We start from the raw sequence: 27,679 nt of genomic DNA, 5'->3' as shown, positions 1-27,679 counted from the left end.
TTCCAAAATTTTTGTCACCCGTTGAAGCTTTTTATCTCTCTACCTTACCAAAATCATTGATGGGCGAGGCTTCATTCTGTTGAAATAAGAAATCGTTCATAAAAGCAATACGTTCAAGCTTTATTTTTACACCGCCGGGATCCGCACACGTTGTCATGGCGCACGATTCGCAGTATGGAAGAAATTCGGGAAAATAATGTGTGCAGTGATAAGCAGTGAATCATTCGGAACATCTCGTTGTTTTCTGCTTAGCTTAAAAACCCGCCAGGCTACTCTGTAAATTTTAAAAGAGCAATATTGAAACAAACACATGCAAGTAAAGATTGCCAATACCTGTATCTACGACAACGACGACCCGGATTACAATGACATCTGACAGAATGGGTATGCGAAAATCTCGTCCTGTTTGTGTCTTCCCTACACACAAAAATCCAGCCCGAAACCACATGGGAGTGCCCTGAGAGGTGATTTACCATTTTCCATTCAATTTCTCATGATGCATGGGAACGTGTGACAGCACGAAGTCTGCGGTTGCACCAATTCGGTGTCTGCAATGTTCTGTCTGATTCGAAAGAGACAGCCATTCGTCGGTGGTTGGCAGACAATCAGTTTTGGTCGATGGCAGCGTTAACGAAGTAATAAAACAAACCGTGGCCAAGCAATGTGTGAAAAGCTGCTGCGGTTGACGGCCAAGAGCATTTAATTTTCGTAAAATCTCGATCCACGTCATCCACAGTCGAAACCATCACCTTCCGATCACATCAAGAGCCTCACCTGCTGGTTACTCGAATTGATTTGTGCAAATGGTGCTATTTTAAGCTGTGGATGAAAACGAATGCACCGAATAGAACTTTGCATCCCTCGTCCAAAATCTGTGTGAACTTCAACACTCTTTGGTGGAATAATTAAATTAAAAGGCCTGCGTCTGATTCATGTAACGAATGACTATGCCTCCAGCGTTACGCTAGTGAAGTATGATGTCTCTCCACCGAAATTCATCTATTCAAAACGCAGCTTTCATACGTCGGCACCATGTATTTAATATTTAGATAGGCATCCTTTCCTCCAGTTCGTTCCAATGTGTTGAGCGTAGCGTCAATTACCTCTCCAAGTCGATTTCCACCTTGGAAATCCATTTGATCACACTGATTTACGTTTACTCCGCGAAACAAATTCGCCATTGGCAAAAGCTGCCGGTAGTATGGGACCAGTGCCGGACCAATGGTTGAACCTTTAATGGAGAATAGAGAAGAAAAATTCATAAATCGGTTATATTTTGCTGCATGCCGCAAGAATAACTTAACGGATCCGCCCATTCACTTCTCCGGGGAATCTTTAGGTAGGCTCATTTCCTCTAACACTCACCGGTACTTCAAAACAACAGATGCTCACGCCATGAAATTACCATTTAATGAATGCGTATAAAGGACAACAGTAGAGAATCTTGCGGATGAAGAGTTTTAATTTAATTTCTTATTTCTTATCCCAGATATTCCGTGAATCAGTAAGACAGAACCAGGTGGACATCAACGTCGTAACCATAAAACAACGCGGTTGCCACCACCGGTAAATGTAATTAAATATTGCAAGTTCCAAAGGATGGTCTCTCTTATTACAGCATACAGCTGTCATCAAACGGCAACGGGGTCGCCGCACGGATATACAGTTTTTTCTAGCATTCGTTCACTTTTGCAATCCGGTGCCAGCTATTCCGTCTAATTAAAATCAACTTTCCCGCGATTCCTGCTTCTCATGCTTTAATGGGGTGATTTGGGAAACGATCATGGGCGCAACTACGGGGGGGATAGGGGGGGCTGAAGCCCCCCCTGGAACGTGTTTAGCCCCCCCTAGAATTTCCCAGAGAATGATTGTATTCAATATCTATACATTCCATACTACTTATCAGAGCATCAAAATCCACACAAATTGAGATGTCGTCATACATTGGCTAAGAACTAGTTCTGCACCCAGGATCGATTCTCAACCCTTGCTCTCTTACTCACCTTACCAGTCAGACGAGAGCTGTAGTAACTCGTGCTGTATCAAGTAGTCGCCAGTTTACTCGGTTTTGGGCTGTGTTTCACCAGTTCCCCAGACGTCTCATCACTCGCAAGTCTCTTTCGATCTGGTCGAGCCATCATACACGCTGCGCCCCTTAGTTTCTTGTGCCGGTAGGGTTGCTGAAGAGAAGTGATTTCACATGGTTGTCGTCCGGCATTCTTACGATGTGACCGGCCCGCCGCAACCTAATGTCTTTCGCCAGGTGTGCAATGGGGTTCTCTCCAAGCAGCGCTTGTAGCTCATGGTTCATGCGCTGTAGCCATTATCCGTCGTCCGCTTGTGCTCCACCGTAGATAGTCACCTTCTGTTCGCCGATAGGCACCTTCTGTTCGAAAATATCAAAAGGACTGCCGTAGAGGACTACCGGTTATCAGGGTTTTGTAGTTTTTTATATCGAAGTGGTCATGTCCGATCATCACCGTGATTGGTGCGTACGTTTGTAATGTCTGAGAAGAACGGGCCGTCGTTGAGAACGTGGTCAATTTGTTTTGCTGTACGTTGGTCGAGGTAAGAAGGGACTTTGGACTGCTAATCCGCGGGAAGCTGCGAAGTTGGTGCAGGCTGTGCGGGCCGATAACCGGCTTATATAAGTCTATCCTTCCGTTCATGTCCCCAACGACGATCTTGATATCTACGCGAGCAGCTATCGTAGAGTTTCTCCAGCTGTGCGTAGAACGCTTCTTTCCCTGTATCAGGTCTTCCTTCGTGAGGGCAGTGCACATTGGGAATAGTGTAGTTGTGGAACCGGCCTTTAATTCTCAACAAACACAACCTGTCGCTGATTGCCTGCCGCTTTGGTGGTACTGTGCCTTGCGGCCACAAATCCACCGTACCTTCTCTCCTTTCAGGCAAAGCTCCTGGAGCGCAACGATGTCGAAGTGGCGGGGTTCTAGCTGATCCAGCAGAATCCGGTCGACATCCGGGTCATTAAGCGATCTACTGTTACATGTACTGAGCTTCTAATCGTCGTCCTTATTTCGTCGGCTGGGTCATTGCTGATTGTTCCGATTCGTTTTGAATTATTGATTCTCCGTAGTATGTTTATTTCAGTATGCTGCCTTACTAGGGCTGCGATGCCTAGTCTTGCGACGGAGCTGCCGCCATGGATGTAGCCGGCGAGACACCGCATTTCATAGTTCAACCGTCCGGTCCGGATCAGTCGCTGTTTGAGCCGCCCCTAGCCTGTGGGGTAGTCGCGCAGACAACCTGCTCTCTAAGGAGAACAACTACCCCACCGGTTCACCGGTTTTTCCTTGGTTGCTCGTATCCCAGCCGGTACCACGTGGAGGTAGGAATAGGGCATTATGCCTTGAACCACAGTGGGGTCTATTTTATTCTAACTAGTACGGGTGAACTGTTAAAAAGCACTGCCCAGCCATTGACCAAATCTAGCTCTCCTCAATATCGAATCATTGTTGCTGAAAGAGCTTGGCGTTGACGATGTGTTCAAGATATTCAGTACATCTTCGGAGATTCTATCCCGAAGTGATTTTTTTTGCTTTTACGATACTATTTTAAGCGTCATTAAAAGATAATATTCAAACTCTTTTTTCTCTTTTTTAAAATGACCGATAAGTGCCTACAGATCGAAGAGCTTCTTAGCCATTGTGCCTTTAGTTGTTACTCTAAACAAAACAAGACTTTTACTGTTAAAGGTGAGTTTCGAAGCGACACTGTCAATGCAAATTTTAATTTTGAATCCGTAAAGTCATAACAATTCTGCTTCACAGCTGCTAGCGACATTTTCAAACGATCACACCCTACACATTCGTTTGTTCCTTTCAGAAATGGTTAAAATATTTAACGTGAAATAACGTTAAAACAAAATGACCTATCGTCGAACATCGACGATTTTGAATTTGAATGAAACTTTGCACATATATCTGACTCAGCAAACTGAGTATTTTTCGCGGTTGGAAATTTTTTTAGACTCACGACAATTTTTTTTTTAAATGGCGTATGTAGTTTGACACTGGCTTCGTTCAAAGTATTGTAGCTCAGAAACCATTGGTTGTACAGAAAGAAATGTCTAAAAATGTTATCAAAAATATACTTTCTTAACTTTTTACTTTTACGGCGACAGACCGATTATCGATCCAATGCGTCGCCATGTCACTCGGTCTTGGGCTAATATCCTCCAATTTACCCTAAGAACTATTTCGCGGGGGTCCTCGTCGACAGCACACATCCAACGAGTGTGGAGCCTACCTCGAAGTCGGCGCCCTCTATCTGGATTTCTGCTAAATATAGTCTATCTCCCAGCTGGTCTCGAGGTACGATGCTGGCCTAACAAGCCAGTAGTCGTAGGTTCGAGTCTCGGCTCGGGAGAGACTGTTAGTGTCAGTAAGATCGTAGCGCTAGCCCCGCAATTGTCCTGTACACTTAACAGTTGGCTGCGAAGTCTATGTACAATAAACAGAAGGTCGAGTTCCGAATCGGAATGTAGCACCAAGGCTTTGCTTTTTTAGTCTTCGCTGGTCGCTCTTCCGGCATTCTAGCTACATGCCCAGCCCACTGCAAACTGCCGTGTTTTATCCGCTTAACTATATCCGCCGGTTTGTACACCTGGTATACTTCATGGTTCATGCATCTGCGCCAAACACCATTTTCTAGTTTGCCGCCAAGGATTGGACGCAAAATCCTACGCTCAAAAATATAAAGAACTCGCCGATCGGCCTCTTTCAACGTCCATGCTTCATGGCCGTAGAGGGCCACGGGAAAAATTAGTGTTTTGTAAAGTGCGAGTTTAGTACGGGTTTGCAGACTACGGGATCTCAGCTGGTTATGCAATCCGTAGAAGGCCCTGTTTGCAGCTGCTATTCGCCTTTTTATCTCACGGCTAACCTCGTTGTCACATGTCACTAGTGTACCCAGGTAAATAAATTCGACGACTACTTCAAAAATTTCCCCATCTAACACCACCTTCAGCACTAACATCCGTCGGACTACCACGCTCTCTACCAGCCGCCATGTATTTTGTTTTAGCAGAGTTAATGATGAGCCCTATTCTCGCAGCTTCCCTCCTGAGAAGTATGAAGGCCTCTTCCACTGCTCTACGGTCGATATCGTCCGCAAAACCTAGAAGCATGTGAGACTTCGTAATGATGGTGCCACTTCTATGCACGCCAGTCCTCCTTATAGCACCCTCCAATCCGATATTAAACAATAAGTTTGAGAGCCCGGCTTCTTGCTTAAAGCCATAGAACGTCAAGAAGGAGTCCGATATCTCACCGGCTATCCTGACGCATGATGTAGAGCCTCCCAGGGTGGCTCGTATCAGCCTATATAGTTCTTTGGAAAAACATGCTCGAGCATAATTCGCCATAACTCATTTCTCTTAACTGTGTCGTGCGCTGCCCTAAAGTCAATGGTTGAATCCTCGAAATTTATCGAGGATCTGTCGCCGGGTGAACATTTGGTCCGTAGTGGAGCGCCCCCCTCGAAAACCACATTGGTAATCGCCAACAAAGGTCTCCGACAAAGGCTTCAGTCTATGGAACAGAATACAGAAGAGAATTTTTTAAACGATGTTGAGAAGGGTTATGCACCGATAATTACTACAGTTCAGGCGGTGACCTTTCTTGTAGATCGGACATATGAGACCCTCCAACCAATCCGATGGCAATTCTTCATCGGACCACACTACCAGCATGATCCGGTGTAAAGCACTATAAAGCTGTTCGCTCCCGACTTTTAAAAGTTCAGCTGGAATGCCGTCCTTATCAGTTGCCTTGCAGTTCTTCAGCCCTTTCACTGCTTTCTTAACCTCGTCCATGGATGGTGGGTCCACAGCTTTGCCATCATCCTCAATCACCATCCTGCTCCTTTCGACTACGCTGTTTTTTTCACCATTCAACACCACACTAAAATGTTCCTCCCAACGCCTGGCCACCTGTGTTCTATCGGTAATCACGTTTCGGTTCCTGATTCCTGGTAATCACGTTACGGTTCCTGATTACATTTATTTTCTTGTAGAAGCTTCTCGCATCGTGCCTAGAGAAACAACCTTGCGCCTCCGCAAGAATCCGCTCCCAATGCTGTCGTTTCTTCCGGTGATGGAGTCTTTTTTCAGTAGCTCTAGCTTCCTGGTATCTTCCTACGCTCTGACGAGTCACAGCCGTGGCTAGCATGTGAATTCTGGCGCGGTTCTTTTCATCCATCGCTCGCTGGCACTCGGCGTCAAACCAGCGTGGCTGTCGCAGATGTACCCAACACTTCTCCCGTTGTGGTTCTGATTGTACTGTGGGGATTGCCTCCACTGTTCATTCAGGTTACCTACAACTTGATCTTCGAACCGCTCATCAAGCTTTCGCAGGTACTCTGAGGCCACTTCTCCAATTGATAGCCGCTGGATGTTCAAATGTGTCCTTCTTGTCGGCCTGGATTTTAGCATGTTGGACAACCGGGCGCGAATCTTGGATACCACGAAATAATGATCCGAGTCAACATTTGGTCCTCTAAAGAACCTCACGACTGTAACGTCTGGAAAGTGTCGACCATCAATCAGAACATGGTCGATCTGAGAGCAGGCCTTTCCATTCGGGTGCTTTCCGGTGTGCTTACGTATATTCCGGCGTGCAAAATAAGTGCTACAGATAGCCATACCTTTGACTGCAGCGAAATTGACAAGCCTCAGGTCGTTGTCGTTCGTAGTAGAGTGGAGGCTTTCCCTACCAATCACAGGGCGGAAGAAGTTCTCCTGCCCGACCTGCGCATTTGTATCCCCGATGACGATTTACACTGTGCTACAAACGAAAAATAAATGCAAGAACTTCTGAAGTGACCTAGTGTAGGTTGTAGATCTTGTTGAGTGTAACATTCGCTTATACTAGATATTTTCCAAACACCCCCAAAATCTGAAGTTATGGTCAAAATACGTTTTTTTGGACCTCAGCGCACATAATATTTTTTAATTCAGTCATCAATCAACCGGTTTTCCATATTTAAGCAGTTTTAGAAAGAAGACAAATAGAGCTTTCAAAATATATACAGGTTTTCACTGATATCAATAAAACATGTTGAGTTATTTGAGTTTGAATCTAATTTTTTTAGACATTTTCACGTAATTTTTCAATTTAATTTTAAATTTGCCTTTTTTTTTGTAAGAAACATACCACAAATACACTATAATTTTAGAAGTATATTCAATTCCGAATAAAATAAAAGTAGTTTTGTCGAAATCGGTTGATATTTGGCTAAGTTATATATTAAGTTATTAAGAAAACCAGAATTTTTAGCTTCTATCGCGCAATTATTTCACGGAGCTACAAATGAGGAAAAAATGCAAGAACTTTTGATGTAACTTAGTGTGGGTTGTAGCTTTAGTCAAATGTTACTTGCGCGTTTACTTGAAGTTTTTCAAATACTCCGAAAATTATAAGTTATGGTCAAAACCCTGTTTTTTACCTAAGCTCACATTTTTATGTTTAATACGGTTATTTTTCAACCGATTTTTTATTTTTTGACTGTTTTGGAAAGGCGAAAAATAGAGCATTTGAAATATAAATAGGTCTAAACAGTTTACCTATATGTGATGAATAGTTTTAAAATAAATAAGATGGTTTATGTTATTTTCAAATTTTTAAATTTATTCGCAATTTTCCACACAATTTTGTAATGATGGAGCTTCAATTGCTGTAAATGAAAATCTGTTAATGAAAATCTGTTAAAATTTGGATGTGAAATGATTTGATGAAACCTAAGTATATGGCGGAAAACATCAAGTCATATCTCAGCCAAATTATAACAGATTTTCATAAACAACACTTACTGTTTTCGTTTGACACTAAATGTACTTTTCAAATTCTGCAGCAATTAAAGCTCGTTCAATACTGAAATGTGTGAAAAATGCGAATAAATTTGGAAAAATTGGAAAATAACATAAACTATCTTATTTATTATAAAACTATTCATCACATATAGGGAAAATTTGAAAAAAAAATCTTATTTTATTCAACATGAATCCTCTTATTTTATTTAATACTCTTCATCACATATAGATAAACTTTTCAGACAGATTTATATGTTTCAAGAGTTCTATTTTTCGCCTTTCCAAAACAGCCAAAATATCAAAAATCGGTTGAAAAACAACCGAATTGAACATAAAAATGTGAGCTAAGGTGAAAAACCGGGTTTTGACCATAACTAATAATTTTTGGAGTATTTGAAAAACTTCAAGTAAACGCGCAAGTAACATTTGACTAAAGCTACAACCCACACTAAGTCACATCAAAAGTTCTTGCATTTTTTCATCATTTGTAGCTCCGTGAAATAATTGTGCGATAGAAGCCAAAAATTCTGGTTTTCCTAAAAAATATACAACTTAGCCAAATATCAACCGATTTCCACAAAACTACTTTCATTTGATTCAAAATTGAATATACTTTTAAAATTATAGTGTATTTGTGGTATGTTTCTTACAAAAATAGACGGCGAATTTAAAATTAAATTGAAAAATCGCGTGAAAAAGTCTAAACAATTAGATTCAAACTCAAATAACTCAACATGTTTCATTGATATCAGTAAAAACCAGTATATATTTTGAAAGCTCTATTTGTCTTCTTTCTAAAACTGCTTAAATATTGAAAATCGGTTGATAAATGACTGAGTTAAAAAATATTATATGCGCTGAGGTCCAAAAATACGTATTTTGACCATAACTTCAGATTTTGGGGGTGTTTGGAAAATGTCTAGTATGAGCGAATGTTATACTCAACAAGACCTACAACCTACACTAGGTCACTTCAGAAGTTCTAAATCGCTGTAGCACAGTGTTATAGGTCTTTTCCAGGAGCTTCACGCCGCCACTGTAGTAGATGTGGTACTTAAATGAAGTGCCCGCAATAGGATCTACTGCCCGGAATTTGCGTTCTCCCGTTTTCGGCCACCACATCTCCTGTATTGCAGCAACCTCCACATTAACCATCTGCAGCTCTCTAGGCAGAATACCTGCACGTGCCTGTTCGAGCAGATTCCTTACTTTCCAAGTACCGAGTTTCCAATAATTGTGTCCTTTTTCGTTCGCCTAGGTCCAAGTGGATTATTCCGTTCCATATTTATATCTGGATTGTTCGTAGTATTTTACCTTCGGCTGCCTTACTAGGGCTGCGATATCCCAGTCAGCATACGACCATAAGGTTACTCGTATCCTAGACCACGGGAAATCTACTACTTAATCATGGCAGCTATCTCTTTTTTATTTATTTCCACTATATTCTTGTAGAGTCGCAGCTCCGCCCAAAGCCTAATTAAACATCTATTTATTCATCGTCAGACAAAAGACGTGATCCCACAGATTTCTTGCTTTGGAGAACTTAGATCAGCTGCCCAACAACCACCGACATTCTTTAACACTAAAGCGGTTTTTTTTCTAGCAAAGGCGACTACTGCATGCCCTGTACTGTTTGGTTTCATATCCGATCGAATACTTTTTTCACTGTTATTTAAGAGTTTCGTTCATCTATGTTGTACTTTTTTGTGCTGAATGCTAAAAAATATCAGGGAAACCAATGTTATATTTCAGAAAATAGCAGGGAATTTATTTTTTTAACTTCTTCGCTCCTCTCGCATTGCTACAAAAGGCATTCATGTGGTGCACATATTATCCTTTCACGTCTACCTAATGAACCCCGTCATGCAAAGCGCTGAACTCCACTTCAATGCTTAGGACCTTCTTGTCGAGACTTCTTGATGCGAGAAAACTGATCCCGATGATATCCTTAAATAATAATGAAACCTTGGGAATTCGGCGTCTTTTTGGAGAACAGAAAAGTCATAATCTCGTTTTTGGGTTACATTTCCACAAATTTACAATAGAACGATTCGTATGTTCAGATGCAACACTTGAAAGTAAATGAAACAAATACAGTCTTCTATTGTTGGAATGATACATTTGATTTCTAAAACTATGGAACCGACATGATTTAAACATGAACTCGACCCTCACACCAAAAATACTCATTTAGTTAAGTTTAATGCAAAACAACAAAGGCGCAAAATTCAGTGTTATTATTACCTAAAAATAAATTACACAGAAAATAAATAATTTTGCAAATATAATTGTTTACTGGTCATCTCGGTGTTCATGAGTTACACATCCATGAAAAAAAATAACTTATGTCCGAAATGTATCATAGTAGTAATTGTAGGTTGTGGGGTTCATTAAACTTTTTTGATTAATGACCAAAGAATATGGCAATGGAAAATACGTCAAAGTAATCCTAAAGACTGGAACGCGCAAAAATTGGTCGACTTCAAATTGGTGTATTTCTGTTAAAAATGCATTGAAAAAACCATGAAATGTTGCATTTGGAAGTTGATTGTATATAAAATGGTTGCCAAAATGAGTTTTCACCGGTTGCTTTCCTGTTTTCAAAATGGCGTCCAAGCAAGAGGAACAGCGTGTCCAAATTTTGCTCGCGCAGCAAGAGAATTCGACGTTCTCGCACGCCAAATTGGCAAAATTACTGGATGTGGCCAAATCGACCATAACATATATTTCAAAAGTGTTCAGGGCGCGTCTGTCGACCGTCAGGAAGCCTAGAAGCGGTGGCAATCGTAATTCGGACGTGGCAGCGACGATGAAGAAGGTGGAAGTGAATTATAGGCGGAATCCTAACCTCTCCATCAGGTACGTCACTGGCAAGGTCATTGTCTCCCATATTAATGTGCAGCGGGCCAAGAAACGAGCCGGGTTGTCGACGTTTAAGGCGGTGAATGTGGCGAACCCAGATTACGATCAAAACACCTCGGCAAAGCGGTGGTCCGGGAAGCTGTAATCTGCTAACAAAGTTCGACCGTGGGTGACGAAACTTATGTGAAGGTTGATTTCGAGCAGCTTCCGGGATAGGAATTTTATAACGTATTAGGAAAAGGGAAGGTGGCCTAAATTTTCAAAACCATCAAATTATCGAAATTTCCGAAAAAATACCTCGTCTGGCAGGCCATATGCACATGTGGTCTAAAAGCGGCATTTCCATCACTACGAAACCTTCAATTAGGAGATCTTCGTCCAGGAAAGCCTGGAAAATCGGCTGCTACCATTCCTAGAGCAACATAACACGCCTGTGCTTTCCTGGTCGGACTTGACAAGATGCCACTGTGGGAAAAAGGCGATCGAGCGGGACGATTCAAACAACGTGGTTGTGGTTCCCTACGACCACAACCCTACTAACAGCCCAGATATCCGCTCTTTCGACCAGTATTGAGACTTGATCACACGAAATATCAAAAAAAAAAATAATAAATCCATCGAAAACGAGCAACAGAATAAATCTAGCTGGCGTTTGGCGACGAATAATGTCGATAAGACCACTGTACAAAATTTATTGAAATGGGTTAAGCGGAAGGTACGGCCCCTTGGATTTTGCAAACCAAAATAATAAACGTACATTTTTTCCTTTGAATATGTGAGTTGAACTACCAAAATAAACATAGGAAGTTTTTCGTATTATGAATTTTGACTGAAAGAAACGATTTTTTTGTCGACCAATTTTTGCGCGTTCCAGTCTTTACTCTAAATACAAAAATTAAAACACATTTGCTTGTCTGATTATTTTCAAAGACACCACGACTAATTTAATTTTTTCAGCTGCACATAAAATATGAATAAAAACATCATCGCCATTTGGCGCAAACATATGACATTTCGAATCATTCGTGTTATTTACAGCAAAGTATGCTTTCACCAGATGGATTTCAACTTTTTTTTGTCAAATTCAAAGCTATTTATCATACCCGCAAATAGGTTTACCAGCTTCAAAATATTGATCGAAAATATTCTTCAGCACTGTGCTGAGAATTATTATGTCCAGTCCTATGGGGGTCCGGAACCATATCGTTGATTGCTTTCGACTGCTCTGTTAGTAAAACAGTCCCGTACAGATAGATAACCTAACAAACATGCCATCGCTATGAGACTTTGAACAGCACGGACACAGACCTAGTTACGGACTAACTTCCATTAAGAATCGTACGAAACAATCTATCCGTCCTGTCAATAGTAATGTTCCTCCAGGACAGCCGTGTCGTATCACCCAATGATTCGGTTTGCGGGCTAGCCCACTCCTACCCACATTTACAAACACACATACCTACTCATACAATACAGCCAGTCTGAACGCCTGGTTCCGGCTAGAAAGACAGCGGAGCCTATACTTACCGGCTTGCACCAGCTGCTGTAGAGACCGTAATGTGGCGATTATGACGTCCGGATCTTTCGTATGCAAGGCTCGTTTTGCCGGCAGGATCAGCATTGGCAAGCAGCAAAGCAGCTGCAGTGATGCGGTTGATAGTAATGACGGGGGTCGAAACAGGGTCCGATGGTAAACCGAGAAAGACACACAGAAAAGCAGAGAGATACGCACAAATCAGAGTGGGTTACTCCGGTGGAATCTATATTGAAAATGCAAAGGCAACCGTTAAGGATAAGAACTGATTCGAGTACAACATAATACTGCTTATTCGCCTACACGAGTAGCACTTAGAGATGAATATGGTTGCTGTTGATTTGGTACGGTTGCTAATTGACAGTCGTTTTATAAATTCTATTGACAATTAAAAATGGTGGTAATGTTTTCATGTAAATATAGACGGTTTTTAAGTAAGTAAGAGTAAATGAACGCAAAAAACACATATTATGAGATTAAGTTTAAAAAAAAGCAAATAATAGGGTTTGTACAGTTCAAGCAAAAGTAGTAAACCTAAAGCAATGGATTAATTACACTTCTTCAAACTTAAAGCGATTCACTTTTCGAAAGTTTATTATTAACCCGTAAAGACCCGAGACGGAACTTTGTTTTTGAAAATGGTCTTTCTCAGTACTGACGCGGTCGATTTGGGAAAACTTGGAATATTCTGAAAGGGACTAGTTGCTCTGTGTTTTGGTAAATGACCCTCTGGACCTCTTTCTGTTTCCGTAAGATGCAAATATGTCTATGGGTCATTCCATACGAAGTGTACATGCCGCTTGGACACGACCATCACAGATTTTGTTCAAAGTTGGGGGAATTATTCATCTATTGTCTCTATGGAAAAATCCCAATTTTGGTGTCGATTGGAATACCCCCCGCTCTCTAGGACTCCCCTCTATATTGCAAAGTCGCACAATTTTTGCCAAAAATCTCTTTTCTCTTATTCTTACAATTCATAGACGTAAGATGTCCGAAAAATACTGATAGATAATTTTTGAAGATAATAAACCAAGGAATCCAGAAAAAATATAAGTTTTGACCGAAAGTGTTGCCAGATTAATTATTTTTGTATTTGAAAACGAAATTTACATTTTTCGACAAATGCAGCCATTTTGATTTTAAATTTGATAATTTCATCGTGTTTCTTGGAAAATTTCACATAAGAAACAACTATCATCCCGAGGTAATATGAGCCATTCTCGAGGTATAACATTTTTACGAAAAAAGTTGTAAACTTCGTAATTATTTTATTTTATAATTTATAGACGTAAGACATCCAGAAAATAGTGATAGGTGAATTTTGAAGAAAATAAATCAAGGAATCCAGAAAAAATATTATTTTTGACCGGAAGTGTTGCCAGACATATAATTTTTGTATTTTAAAACTAAATTTGTATTTTTCGGATAATGCAGCTAATTTTATTATAAATTTGATGGTTTCATCGTATTTCTTGGAAAATTTTACGTAAGAATCATTTACCTCCCCGTGGTAATATGAGCCAATCTTGAGATATAACATTTTTACGAAAAATTAATTACGAAATTCAGAACTATTTACGTAAAAATGCTATATCTCGAGATTGGCTCATATTACCACGGGGTGATAAGTGTTTCCTACGTAAAATTTTTCAAGAAATACGATAAAACCATCAAATTTAAAATAAAATTTTGCCGAAAAATACAAATTTAGTTTTAAAACACAAAAATATAATAATAATTTTTTTCTGGATTCCTTGGTACATTTTCATCAAAATTCACCTATCAATATTTTTCGGGTGTCTTACGTCTATAAATTGTAAAAAAAACAAAATTACGAAGTTTACAACTTTTTACGTAAAAATGTTATATCTCGAGATTGGCTCATATTACCTCGGGATGATAGTTCTTTCTTATGTGAAATTTTCCAAGGAACACGATGAAATTATCAAATTTAAAATCAAAATGGCTCTGGCAACACTTCCGGTCAGAACTTATATTTTTTCTGGATTCCTTGGTTTATTTTCTTCAAAAATCATCTATCACTATTTTTCGGACATCTTACGTCTATGAATTGTAAGAAAAAGAAAAAAGGCATTTTGAACAAAAAATGCGTGACTTTGCAATAAACAGGGGGTCCCACAGAGCGGGGGGTATTCCAATCGACACCAAATTTGGGATTTCTCCAAAATGAAAGTAGATGAAAAATTCTCCCAACTTTGAGCAAAACCTGTGATGGTCGTGTCCAAGTTTGTGCTTTTTCGTGGTCACTTCGTATGGAATGACCCCTATGTTTTTTTTCTATTTTTTCACACAGATTGAGCAAACACAGGGAATTTTCATACGTATCAATTGCTCCATGTATCGAATCATGTCAGGTAGATGAAATATGGCATGTAAGAGTGAATTTTGGAGTTTCTAAATTATTTCAATACAAAATAACATAACTACGTATTTTAATAAAAATTCAAATAACATAATCGTTCTTCAAGTTTTTAGCGCTACATTTTTGGAATAAGGTTTTCTGAATACATACGCGATAGCGAAAAAAACTAAACCAAACTACGTATTTACATGTTAACCCGATTTTTCAGTCTCTCATGCTAGATTACAACTTAGCTCGTCGACTTTCAAGCTTAAGAAAGTGTCTTCAGAATGCATTTTTTCTAGCATGCAAAGATATAGAGAGAAACGAGTTTGAATTCATTAAAATACGAGTCATGAAAACTTATTGCTTATTGAGACAAATTTATTTTTATCTTAAAATAGTTATAAAATCTTCACGCTATATCAAACTATTAACATAACTGCCGCAAATCTCGATTCAGATGATGGAAAATAGCAGGAAAATGCATTAATCAACCAATAGCTGTGCACTTTGCCATTAGCCCCTAAATTGCGTTTACGTGTTGGATTTAAAACTATTTCCAGGTCTAGCTGAAATGCACAATCCAACTGCACTAAAAGCACAATTTAAGGGGTTCGATGAAAACAAATCCCCTCTTAATGAACAAAGAAATTTCTCAGAGAGCAACGAGAGACCATGTAAAGTAATCAGTCTGTTCCAGCTTGTTATAATTTTACGAAACAATTAGCTTTTGTCATAATTTGATTACTGCCATAGTCAAAACAAGGAACTCAACACTGTTTTCTACCCTGTGACTGGCGTAAATGGAATCAGTCTGGTGTTTTGTGTTATGATAAATAAAGCTGTATCTAACTAGTCTTGCCAGGAATGTAGATAAAGCTTCTTCAATTTCGCTAATTGGCTTGCTATCGATCACCCCAACCAGTATAATAATAATGTTATGTTGAATCAGAGAAAAGAAACCCTTCATCGAACCACAGAAAACCACCTAAAACTTTATTTTGAACAAGCTACGGATTTTGTAGCAAAGAAAAGTTACTAACCAAACGAAATGACCTTAACAACAAAGAAACAGGAAAATTTCACCCTTTAACCTGCCCGTGTTTGGGTAAATGCGAGCAAAAAAGGTGACCAGTATATCCGTTGTTTCAAGCTACTCGCTCATTATTGTCTCGTCTCGGCTGGAAAACATTGGAAGGGACAACAAAGGCAATCTTGGTATGAAGATCAAACATAGACGATCTAGAATTAGTAATTGAAAGTGAAAACAAGAAGTTGCAATGTCGATAGACTTTTTTATCATTTGATGCACTAATAGAATTATGTCGGCTTAAAACTCACAAAACTGATTCCAACCTTTTCCATAAAACTAAACAGTATGTCAAAGTCAAAATACTCGATGCCTATCCTATGTCCCGCCATATAATATTAGCGCAGAGATAGATGATGATAATTATGATTGATGGTTATGATCTTTCCCTGTCGGGAATGGCAAACTGTTGATTGCGATTTACTGAACTTTCGTGCTGTTGGGTTTACCGACCATATATACGAATCAACAGACGGGATGTAAATTAACCGGTTCGCTTGATGGGGCTTATCACAGCATTCTCTAGATAGCTTTCAAAATGGGCGATGGATTGAGAATCAGCTTTTGTTTATGATGATTGGCATAATTTTACTGCATTTTGTTTCGTGAATATTCGGTACAATCGTATATTATCAACATCGCAACCAACATTCATCTTTCCGGATAAGGATATTTGTTTCGATTTTTCCAATGTCAAATAAAACAAAGTTTGTCAGCAGCTGGCCGCTACCACGCCAAACTTCCTCGAATCAGAAAAGTTTTAATTGCGACACACTTCCGCAGTGATCTAATTTAACTTCCGCTTCGTCACGGACTCTCCTCTACCACCGAACAACGCTCAATCATCCCGTCACTTTTCCGCATCGCTTCTTCACATCGTAAACTCCAGACATCGCTTTCCAAAAACAAGCCAATTTCGCGAAGTTAGCGGAAAACCCAGAACATTTCCTTCTTCCTTCATCCCTGGGCCACGATCTTGGTCAAGCGTGTACAAGTGGCCATCCACATACCACATGGACAGCTTTGGGGGGGGGGGGGGGGGGTTGGCTAATGTCCACGGTCCATACAATTTTTTAAAAATTTATATGGGCAGTTGTCCACGGAGGGGGAGGGGGGGGTCAAAATCGCTAAAAATCTGTCCACGTGGTATGTGGATGGCCCCTAAGCAGAATGACGACGTAATGCTAACGATATTTAACTAGTTGTCTAACCGATTTACATACAAATTCCTCATAATAAAGAAAAGGTGCCAACCGGGACCGGTACAGGCTGCAGCGAGCTTGCTTGTTATCCACAGCCCTGAAGTCAACTCCTGTGTCATTCAAGTTGGCATCCAGAACGTTACCAATCAGCTCTCTCATTTTATCTCAACATCTTTAGCGGAAATACTGATACGAAATTCTTTACGTTTTTCGTTTATTTTTGCTGCCCATATATCTCAGCTTTCATTTAGAAATTAACGAAATTGCATAGAGTCGCGAATCCTAGGGCTAGAAACCTATTTTAAGCAACTGTACGGGTCCTGCTTGTGTATTGAAACGCAATACTCGAAATGTGTAAGGTAAAATACAAACATAAATATATCAATTTGCTTAATATCTTTCTCGTTGTCAGCACTTGTTTTCAGATTATAAAACTGATTTAGCAAACTTCAACAATAATCACTCAAAGTTCTAAATCCAGAGACACCTCGAACCTATTTGAAGCACATTTCATCTGTTTAGCAGGGGATTTTTTTCAGCATACAAATGGCGCCTAAATGGTTAAAACATTATTGGATTTTTTTCGTTTAATGTTCAAAGATCTTTTTGTGTTGAACGGTATTTTATAAGTTCGTCAAACAGATAGTTAATCACAATTATCATTCTCATCATTGGAAATGTCGATATTGGAATAATTCAATACATAATTTCTACATTTTTACGTTGTTTTCGATAGAAATCCGAGTGACATTCGTAGGAATTTTAATTATTCAGAGTTGTTATTGACTGTGGAACTGACTTGCCATGATTTTTCTATGACACCAACTTGCGATCATTTTTGCTATGGGACTAATCGATTTGCTTTTTTTCATAGTTCCCCATAACAATGTATTCAAAATTATGTGTTCTATTCAAAGTAGTTATAAGAAGGTGATGATTTGTTTTTGTAAATGAAGTTCATAAACCTTAACTTTTGTGATTTCTGTTATTGTTGCTCGTTAATTTCTCTTGGATAGTTTATTACTTTTCGTGACTATTTATATCAAAAATCAATCTTTATTAATTTCTACTTATTTTATTTATTCTGTGTCGCCAACATCCTCATCCACTATAACGACACTGAACTTTCTCTAGAAATGAAAGATGTGATGCTATGTTTTTTGCCTCTGTTAATATTGAAATTATACCAATCCGGTTGCCATCAATCTATATAGCAACAACGCAAATAAGTACTTCGTAGTTGTCTATATATAATATTTGAAAAAGAACCAGGAAGTTACTCACTGTACAAACACATTGATCAACAAAAGTAACAAGTTAAAAAATTGTATTAGAAGCCATTCCGGAAATAAAGTTATTCCATATAACAAAAATAGTTTGGTATTACTGGCTTCTAGTCCATCTTGAGAAAACAATCTCAAGACAACTGACAACAATTAATTTTACATTATTCGTTTTCGCGGTAAACCGCACTCATGATGCTTTACGAAGCACCGAGAAAAGCAAAAAACTGTTGCTTTTCTTATAGCGAATTTCTATATTCACCTAGATCAGGGCAAATCTATCGTATAAAGAAACGACGTCGAGATTTAAGACGCAAGTAAGAAAAAGATGCCAAATAATTGTTTACGAACTAAGCACGCGCGGTGGTGGGTTGAAGCTGACAAATTTTACAGTGCGCTTCGGGTAGCACGCTAGGTCAAAACTGGGTCAAAATCGAGCGAATAAAAAAGGATTTTGACAGCAGTTAGGTTGCTTCGAGGTCAAAACGAGGTGAGCTGATGGAATAAAGAAATTTGCTATTAATTTGTACTAACCTTTCAGGGCACTTGCCAGCATAACAGCGTAAAGTTTGCGTTCCAAAAACAAAAACCTGATGATATCAAGTCGACTAGCTAACATCCACCCAAATTGAAGTGGAACTCCGAGATGGTTACATTTTGCGGTGTGTTACATTGACCATTGTATAGAAACGTTATTAGCAATTTATATGGTTATTTGTGACGTCCTATATAATTTTCGATTTCAAAACTTTTGAAAAATAATAATAATACGGTGATAGCTATACATGAAAAAAACCATCCCTAACCTGTTTTTCCTTCGCTGCCGCAATCATGTCCCGGACGCCATTGCGAGCAAACTCACGATAGGGAAAGGTACTTTCGCAAAGGCTGTCGGAATGTTCCGTGCAAAAAAAAATGAGCATTTTAATTATTATCACCCATTCGACAGACAAGTCAGTAAAGCCAACACTTACCCATCGAAGAACAGCGGAAGATAACGTTGGTAGTCTAACTTCTCCGGAGGGACATGCCACTTGATAAACTGCCGAGAAGCCTTCGGGCCGAAATAGCGTGATATCGGAATGTCACCCCGGAGGAAAAACTTTCGAAACAATGACCGACACGGCCGCTGCCGTCGATAGATTGCTATTCGCGGAGGACCCTCGGCTAGAGTGCACGATTGGAGCACCTGACAGCTAAATGGAGGCACAACGCGGATTATTGGGCAGTCACAGTAACAGTTACACATATCTTTTCTATTTAAATTTTGTTATTTTCAGTGGTCGAAAAGATTTTGAAAGTTTTTAAACAGTAAATTTGGAATTTGACACGGGAACTAATAATGTGAACAAAATGTATTAGCGGCGCTTACTTTGTTTCGATTAAACGATAAAGATATTATTAACTCTATAAATCTTATAGACCATCTCACTGAATCTCTTTAACTCACTTTTCTGACAGTTAATGGTAACTTTGTTTACGTTTTGAACTTCGTGCTTCTTTCTGGTGGAGCAATCGTGTGCGTAGTTGAAATGCTACTCAATTTATTATTGTTCTTAGTGTACTGGCCAGGCCCGTAGGTACCGGAGGGGCTAGGGGGGGGCTTAGCCCCCCACGCGTTTTTATTGCCCCACCACGCAATTTTCTCATGTAGGTGATTGATACTAGGTGAAAAAATCCAAAAGAAAAATCTGAAATATTAGCAATAAGCATTATTGAATAGTCACCAGTTTTTTTAATTTTCACGGTATCAGTCAATTTTTGGTCGAGCAAATATACCAAAATAGATAAATTTTTCAATCTTTCGGTAAGCCAGTATCCTAACTTCCTGCAATATGATCTTGTGATGCATGTTCATGTTCAGTTCAATATATTTTGGCCCGACTTTTCCATATTTCGGAAGCATAACCCAGACCGTTACCTGGCCCGGAAAACTCTGTTCCGGTTCAGTCCGAAATAAAATCAGACTATAAAAATTGTAATCTGACCGGACTTTGAACTAGGCATTCCACACTCTACCTGGTCTGATGGTAAAGACTGATCAAACAAAGCCGCGAATAGATTCTCTCAGTATTGTTGGTTGACATCAATCGGCGACTCTCGAAGCTGGATTTATAACGCTGTAATTCCTTCAATGCATTTGTTGCTTTAGAGTAGAACTTTTAAAAACTCTCTTCTGTTCTTAGTTCTTCGATCGCACCCTCAAGACATTTGAAAAAATTGATTGGAAGATACACAGTTTGGAAGTTGTGGGTTCAATCATATTTTCAGTTAATTTAAGTTTCTACCTTCATGACTACATTTACTCCTTGAACCAAAAGATACACAGTTACGCTAATCAATAGCGGTTTTCACGTCGAGCTCGAATACAAATACCTAGCCGTTACCTGTGTATTATGGTGCCAACGAAAATCAATTTTTCGAATTTCGTTTAACGATAGGGCTCAAAAGTTTCGTCTACTCGAAAAAAATCATCCAGAAATTTTTTTTTTCGATAAGGTACACCAGATCTTGACGTTTCATGCATTTTTTAGACATTTGGCATAAAAAATTCGATATCGACGATTTCATGAACTTTCACCTGTGCATTTCATCAGTCAGAAAGTTGAAACATTGATCGCTTTGAGGGACGTGTTCCCAAAGGCCGATTTAGCTGAAATTTGCATGGGGACGCTAAACGATATTCGAATGACCTTTTTTCATACATCTCGCTGGCGCCCTACTGTATATCTTCCATTACTCATCAATTTAGGTTAGTATTTTTACGGCTGGGTATTTGAATTCAAGCTCGATATGAATACAAAGCAAATGTACGAAGCTCTTACTCAGATAGAGTAAAAGTAGCTGAACCTGCGTTAACAATTGGTCCCCTGAAACTCAATTACACAATGTAAACCTGCTCATTTAAGTTTGCAAACTTATTAAAATTTGCAGATTTTTTTTTTTTTAACAAGGAGGTTTTTAACCATTGTGGCTCGCCACTGTAAGACAGAAATGATACAGTTTTTATCTCTGCTTTATTTCAATTATACGCACATTCGCTCTTTCGTTTTTTTTTCGGAATATAAACCCGGAAAACCGCAATAAGATAATTCTTACGGGACACCCCCAACGCTTATTTGAAAATAAATGAGCTTCTGAATCTTCGGTGCTAAAACAATCGAAATGGGACGAAAACTGCAAACGGTATAAGAATTTTAATTTGTGAGTACCCGGGTACTCCGTTGGACGCGTAAAGATCCTTTTTTTGTCGAGCACATAACGGTTTTAAACTGCTTACTCCACAGAAAAATAACGTTTTTTTGAACAAAAATTCTCTGCCCCCCCACACAAAACGGAGTAGCTACGGCCCTGGCACTGGCACCCCACAATTGAAATAATCCGTATAGTTGAAAACTAAACTGCATCACCCAAAGGTAAACGCAGTTACCAGTATCTGTCAAACTCAGATGCGTGACGTTACCGTGCGATGGTCTATAAACAAGTTAATTCAATATATCGCCATAACACTGATTATTCATGAAGTAGGTATTCATCTTCATATCGAGGTACATCATTGTTTGTTGGTTGTTCACTACTACCTATATTTATTTTACTGCGCACAGCTTACAAACTATTAAAACTTCATGGTATCCGTTTCTACACGGATGGCTCGAAAATCGGATCCCAGACTGGATCAGGAGACCAGGTATAAAGGCCACATTCTCTTTGGGCAAGTGGCCAACCGTCTTTCAAGCAGAGGTATACGCTGCGATATTTCTAAAGCGCAACAATAGACATGCCAAACACGGAATCTTTTCAGACAGTCAGGCTGCACTACTGGCACATGTGTTTCCAGACTAGTCTGAAAATGCATTGCAACATTCAAGGAACTTTCCCGTTTCAAAAAAGTTTTGCTACTTTAGGTAGCCGGTCACTTTTTAACTGCCGTTTGTATCTGTTTTCAACTGACAAAATAGAATTAACCCCATTTTCTAAAAAGTTAAAAAAAATCTTATTTGTTTCGTTTTCAGAGGAAGACTACGATGCATTCTGTCTGGCATACATGTTCACCTATCGTGATTTCGAGATGGGTACACTTGGTTTGGCGTGGACCGGTGATCTAAAAAATGCTGGTGGAGTTTGTGAGAAGAATGGGGTAGGTATTATTTTTGTCACTAAAATCTCAGGACATACAAGCAAAAACAATATCAGCTCTTCATCGTTCCTTCTAATCAGTAATACTTTATTGTTTGCATAGCCGGATTTAGGATGGCACCCGGGCCCCCACAATAGTTCACTACGAATGAATAACGACACAAAAAATTTCGTGACATCTTGAAAAACTTAAATTTAAACAAAACTAACACCATCCTTTTATAATCTCTCTTCAACTTAAATTTCTGTATGACATGCTCCTTTTTTGTAATTTTCTTTTGACAACTGAAAAGGGCCCCCACATGTTACTTCTTGTTCCGGCACCATCAGAAAGCTTCGTAACTGCCGTTACCGCCGGTAACAGACCATTCTCAAATGTTTACTATTTTCTGTTAGTTCATAATAAATGTACCGTCATAAAAAATAAATCAGTTTTTTTTAAGTTCAATAAGTGAGACAAATTGAAAACTAGATGAGCTAGAATGAAAAATAAAACATATAATTTTTGATTGAAAGCGAAATTTAACAGCGTCACTATCGTCTGACGATTTCTAATTAAATTACCTTTTCATCCCCTTCCGTAATAATAAGTTGGTTGGTGATGTTATATGAATCATGTAATATCATGTTTTACAGTAAATGAGGTAACATTTAACGAAACACCAAACGGTCGAACATGTTTTGGTAATATTAATATAATTCTTGTTTTGGACAACATACATCTCTGATTTTGACATCTTTTATGTAAAAAAGCATGATCTTCCGAATGGAATGATAAAATTCAAGGTAGGTGGATGAAATTAATGAATATGGCGGCCAAATAACGACCACCAACTTCGATATTTTCAGAAGAGAGCTATACTTTTTGCCTTTCTCCTAGAAAGGTATAGCAAACACTGGAAAAACCAAAGGTATAAAAGTGCTCCAAAAGGTCGAATCTCCTATATCAATCGACTTAGTTTGACGAGCTGAGCATTTTCTGTATGTGTGTGTGTGCGTATGTGTGTGTATGTGTGTGTGTGTAACGCTCTCCCAATCTCACTCGATTTTCTCAGAGATGGCTGGACCGATCTTCATGTAATTAATTGCAGATGGTAGGTCTAGTTGCCTCATAAGACCCTATTGAATTTCATTGCAATCGGATTTTTAGTTTAGAGGTTATGTTTAAAAATGTGAAAATCACGGATCATCATTATCTCATAAACTACTCAACCGATTTTAACAAAATTGGTTTTAAATGAACGAGCTACTTAAAAAACCCTTAACTTTTGAGTTTCATGAAGATTGAACGTGTGGTTCAGAAGTTATGTAAAGAAACGTGTTCTGGAGAGTGTTTAATCTCACTCATTTTTCTCAGAGATGGCTGAACCGATTTCCACAAAATCAGTGTCATTTGGAAGGTCTAATTACCCCATAAGACCCTATTGATTTTTTTTGCAATCGGACTATTACTTTGCCTGTGTTATGTACTATGTTTAAAAATGTGAAATCCAGCTATAAAAAGAAACATATTCCGAAGACTACTTAAACTCACTCACTTTTCTCAGAGATGGTTTAACCGATTTCCACGAAATCAGTGTCAAATGAAAGGTTTAGCTGCCTCATAACACCCTATTGAATTTCAATGTAATCGGTCCGTTACTTTGTCTGTAATGTATCAAAATATGGAAATCACGAAACTTCATTATCTCAGAGAGTACACAACCGATTTTTGGGGCTCGTGTTTAAGCCCCCTTCTTTACTACTTTTATGTAAATGACATCGAAGAATGTCTGGCAAATTCATGCACGATAAGACAACTTGCAGACGACAGTGTAATCTCTGTTACAGGAGCCAAAGCTGCCGATTTGCAAGGGCCATTGCAAGATACCGTGGACAATTTGTCTGCTTGGGCTTTACAGCTAGGTATCGAATTCTCTCCGGAGAAGACTGAGATAGTAGTTTTTTCTACGAAGCATTAACCTGTTCAGCTTCAAACACAATTAATGGGTAAAACGATTTCTCAGGTTTTGGTACACAAATATCATGGTATCTGGTTCGACTCTAAAGGCACCTGGGGTTGTCACGTGAGGTATCTGATGAAAAAATGTCAACAAACAGTGAATTTTCTTCGTACAATAACCGGACAATGGTGGGGAGCCCATCCAGGAGACCTTATAAGGCTTTACCAAACAACGATATTGTCTGTTATTGAAGACGGGTGTTTCTGCTTCCGCACCGCAGCAAACACACATTTGATCAAACTGGAGCGAATACAATATCGTTGTTTGCGTATCGCCTTAGGTTGCATGCAGTCGACCCATACGATGAGTTTGGAGGTCTTAGCTGGAGTACTACCATCGAAAAACCGCTTCTGGAGCCTGTTTTCTCGTATTCTTATCAAATGTGAGGTCTTGAACCGTCCCGTGATTGAAAGTCTTTAAAGGTTAATCGAACTTAATTCTCAAACCCGTTTTATGACATTGTATTTCCATCACATGTCCCAAAATATTAACCCTTCTTCGAATATTCCAAATCGTGTCGACTTATCAAATACTTCTGATTCTACTGTGTTTTTCGATACATCCATGATAGAAGAAACTCGTGGAATCCCGGATCATTTACGCGTGCAGCAGATCCCCAAAATTTTTTCCAATAAATATCGAAACATCAACTGCAACAATATGTTCTACACTGACGGATCACTTCTTGATGGGTCCACTGGCTTCGGTATTTTCAATAACAATTTAACCGTCTCCCATAAACTCGATAATCCTGCTTCTGTTTACGTCGCAGAATTAGCTGCAATTCAGTACACCCTAGGGATTGTCGAAAAAATGCCCACGGACCATTATTTCATCTTTACGGACAGTCTCAGTTCCATTGAGGCTCTCCGATCGATGAAAGATGTTAAGCACTCTCCGTATTTCCTGGGGAAAATACGGGAACATCTGAGTGCTTTATCCGAAAAATCGTTTCAGATTACCTTAGCGTGGGTCCCTTTTCACTGCTCGATACCGGGCAATGAGAAAGCGGACTCTTTGGCTAAGGTGGGCGCAACAAACGGTGATATTTATGAAAGACCAATTGCCTTTAATGAATTTTTCGCACTTGTACGTCAAAATACGATCATCAGTTGGCAAAATTCTTGGACCAGAGGGGAACTGGAAAGGTGGTTACATTCCATAATCCCCAAGGTGTCGACGAACCCGTGGTTCAAGGGGTTGGATGTAGGTCGGGATTTCATTGGCGTGATGTCCCGGCTTATGTCCCGGTTTATGTCCAATCACTATAGATTTGACGCGCATCTCCGTCGTGTTGGGCTCGGGGAAAGTGGTATCTGTGCCTGTGGTGAGGGTTATCACGACATAGAGCATGTGGTTTGGTCATGCCCTGTACACCGTGACGCCAGGTCTAAATTAATAGCTTCCCTGCAGGCCGAAAGTAGGCAGCCGGCTGTTCCTGTTCGTGATGTCTTGGCGAGCCGTGACCTATCCTACATGTCCCTCATATACGTTTTCCTGAAATCCATCCACGCCCCAGTTTAATCCTATTCCCTTCCGCCCACATCCAACCAAACGACAAGAACACGTTAAGACCCCGGATCCGGAAACAGCAACTAGACCCGCACGATACTCTCAGGTCCCGAGGGAGACAACCCAATATGCCCGTCCGTAATATCTTGGCCCAGCAGCGGGACATATTCAATTTGCAGCTTACCTATGGCGATGGAAAACCATCAAACAACAAATCAGTGCTTTTAATGCAAAACATTCTAGCTTTAAGTTAGATTTAGTTTCAGCTCGTAGTCGGCAGCGAGGATAAAAAATTTGCTTTTAGTTATTAAGATACTTAAGAAAGTAAGCTACCGGATATAATTGGCGCCGTTAAACATTAAATTGTATTTGTGCCGTGTCAAATAAATTATAGATGAAGAAAAAAACAACCGATTTGAACAATATTGGTATCAAATGAACGGGCTAGTTAAAGGTTAACTGATGAATTATATAGTGATTAAACACGTGGTTCAAAAATTGTGAAAAGAAACATGTTCCGGTGACTTTTCAAATTCACTCGTTTTCCCAAAAATGGCTGGACTAAATTCAACAATCTTAGTGTCAAATGAAAAGTTTGGCTTTCCTAGAGGTTCCGATTTTATTTGACTTTAAACGTATTTTTATTCCAACCGTTATGTATTAAATTATAAAAACAACGAAAGTCTATTACCTCAAAGATCACACGACTTATTTGAACATATCTAGTGTCATTTGAACGGGTTGTCTCTCAAACTCACAAGTAAGAAATTTTTAGCAATTTGATATGTGGTTCAAAAGTTTTGAAAAGAAACGAAATTCAAAGAGTATTTAAAACTGTAACTGCTTTGATCAAAACATATAGCCTCAACAAAATTTAAATTTGGTATTGTGCTATTCGTACCTTCCAGGTATTGCTCGTGATTGAAGTGTACGAAATTCAAAGTCATTTTTTTATTTCGCTATTTCTTCAGCACGAATATTTTACTTCTAATGAATATTTTTTTTAACTTTTTGCCTTTCTCCTAGAAAGGTATAGCAATCACTTGTAAAACCGAAGATATGAAAGTGCTCCAAAGGGACGAATGGCATATATCACCGACTCGACGAGCTGAGCATTTTCTGTATGTATGTGTGTGTATGTGTGTGTATGTGTGTGTGTGTATGTGAAGATTTTTATTTTCACTCACTTTTCTCAGAGATGGCTGGACCGATTTTAATGAAATTATATGCAAATGAGAGGTCTAGTTGCCCCATAAAACCCTATTAAATTTCATTGTAATTGGATTTTTATTTTAGACGTTATGTTTAAAAATGTAAAAATCACGAAACATCAATATCTCAGAAACCACACAACAAATTTCAATAAAATTGGTACCAAATGAACGAGCTATCTTAAAAACCCTTAACTTTTGAATTTTATATAGATTGAACATGTGGTTCAAAAGTTATGAAAAGAAACGTGAAACGTGAAAATCACGAAACTTCATTATCTCAGAAAGCACACAACCGATTTGATTAATAGTATTATCAGATGAACGGGCTAGTGAAGGGTTAACTGATGAATTATGATTAAACACGTGGTTTCAAAGTTTGGCTGCCCTATACGTTCCCATTTCATTTAATTATAATCGAACTAAACAACCGTTATGTATTAAATTGTTGATAAAACAACAAAATTCTATTATCTCAAAGATTACATGACTTATTTGAACATAACTAGTGTCATACGAACGAGTCATCTCTCAAACTTACAAATAACAAACTTCATAACAATTTGATATGTGGTTCAAAAGTTATGGAAAGAAAAGAAATTCAAAGGCTATTTAAAACTATACCTGCTTTGATCAATATATGTGG

General features: G+C 39.0%; 2 protein-coding genes across 2 annotated transcripts in view; one reads left to right on the top strand and one right to left on the bottom strand.

The window, feature by feature from the left end:
- Positions 1-27,679, top strand: part of LOC129718886 (uncharacterized) — a 380,634-nt gene that overhangs the window by 305,081 nt on the left and 47,874 nt on the right. The window contains exon 8 of the mRNA XM_055670083.1: positions 22,184-22,308. Within this exon, the coding sequence (XP_055526058.1) occupies positions 22,184-22,308 (125 nt within the window). The remainder of the gene's footprint in view (positions 1-22,183; positions 22,309-27,679) is intronic.
- LOC129718888 (parkin coregulated gene protein-like) lies at positions 20-19,520 on the bottom strand. Its single transcript, XM_055670087.1, has 5 exons — positions 19,145-19,520; positions 18,977-19,058; positions 12,221-12,332; positions 334-1,231; positions 20-274 (listed from the first exon to the last, which is right to left on the bottom strand). The coding sequence occupies exons 1-4, from the start codon at positions 19,417-19,419 to the stop codon at positions 996-998; spliced, it is 705 nt and encodes a 234-aa protein (XP_055526062.1). The 5' UTR covers positions 19,420-19,520; the 3' UTR covers positions 20-274; positions 334-995.

The sequence above is a fragment of the Wyeomyia smithii genome, chromosome 1 (assembly GCF_029784165.1).
Source record: "Wyeomyia smithii strain HCP4-BCI-WySm-NY-G18 chromosome 1, ASM2978416v1, whole genome shotgun sequence".
Taxonomy (NCBI): domain Eukaryota; kingdom Metazoa; phylum Arthropoda; class Insecta; order Diptera; family Culicidae; genus Wyeomyia; species Wyeomyia smithii.
The sequence above is the reverse complement of the archived record's forward strand: the minus strand, read 5'-3'. Positions and strand labels throughout refer to the sequence as shown.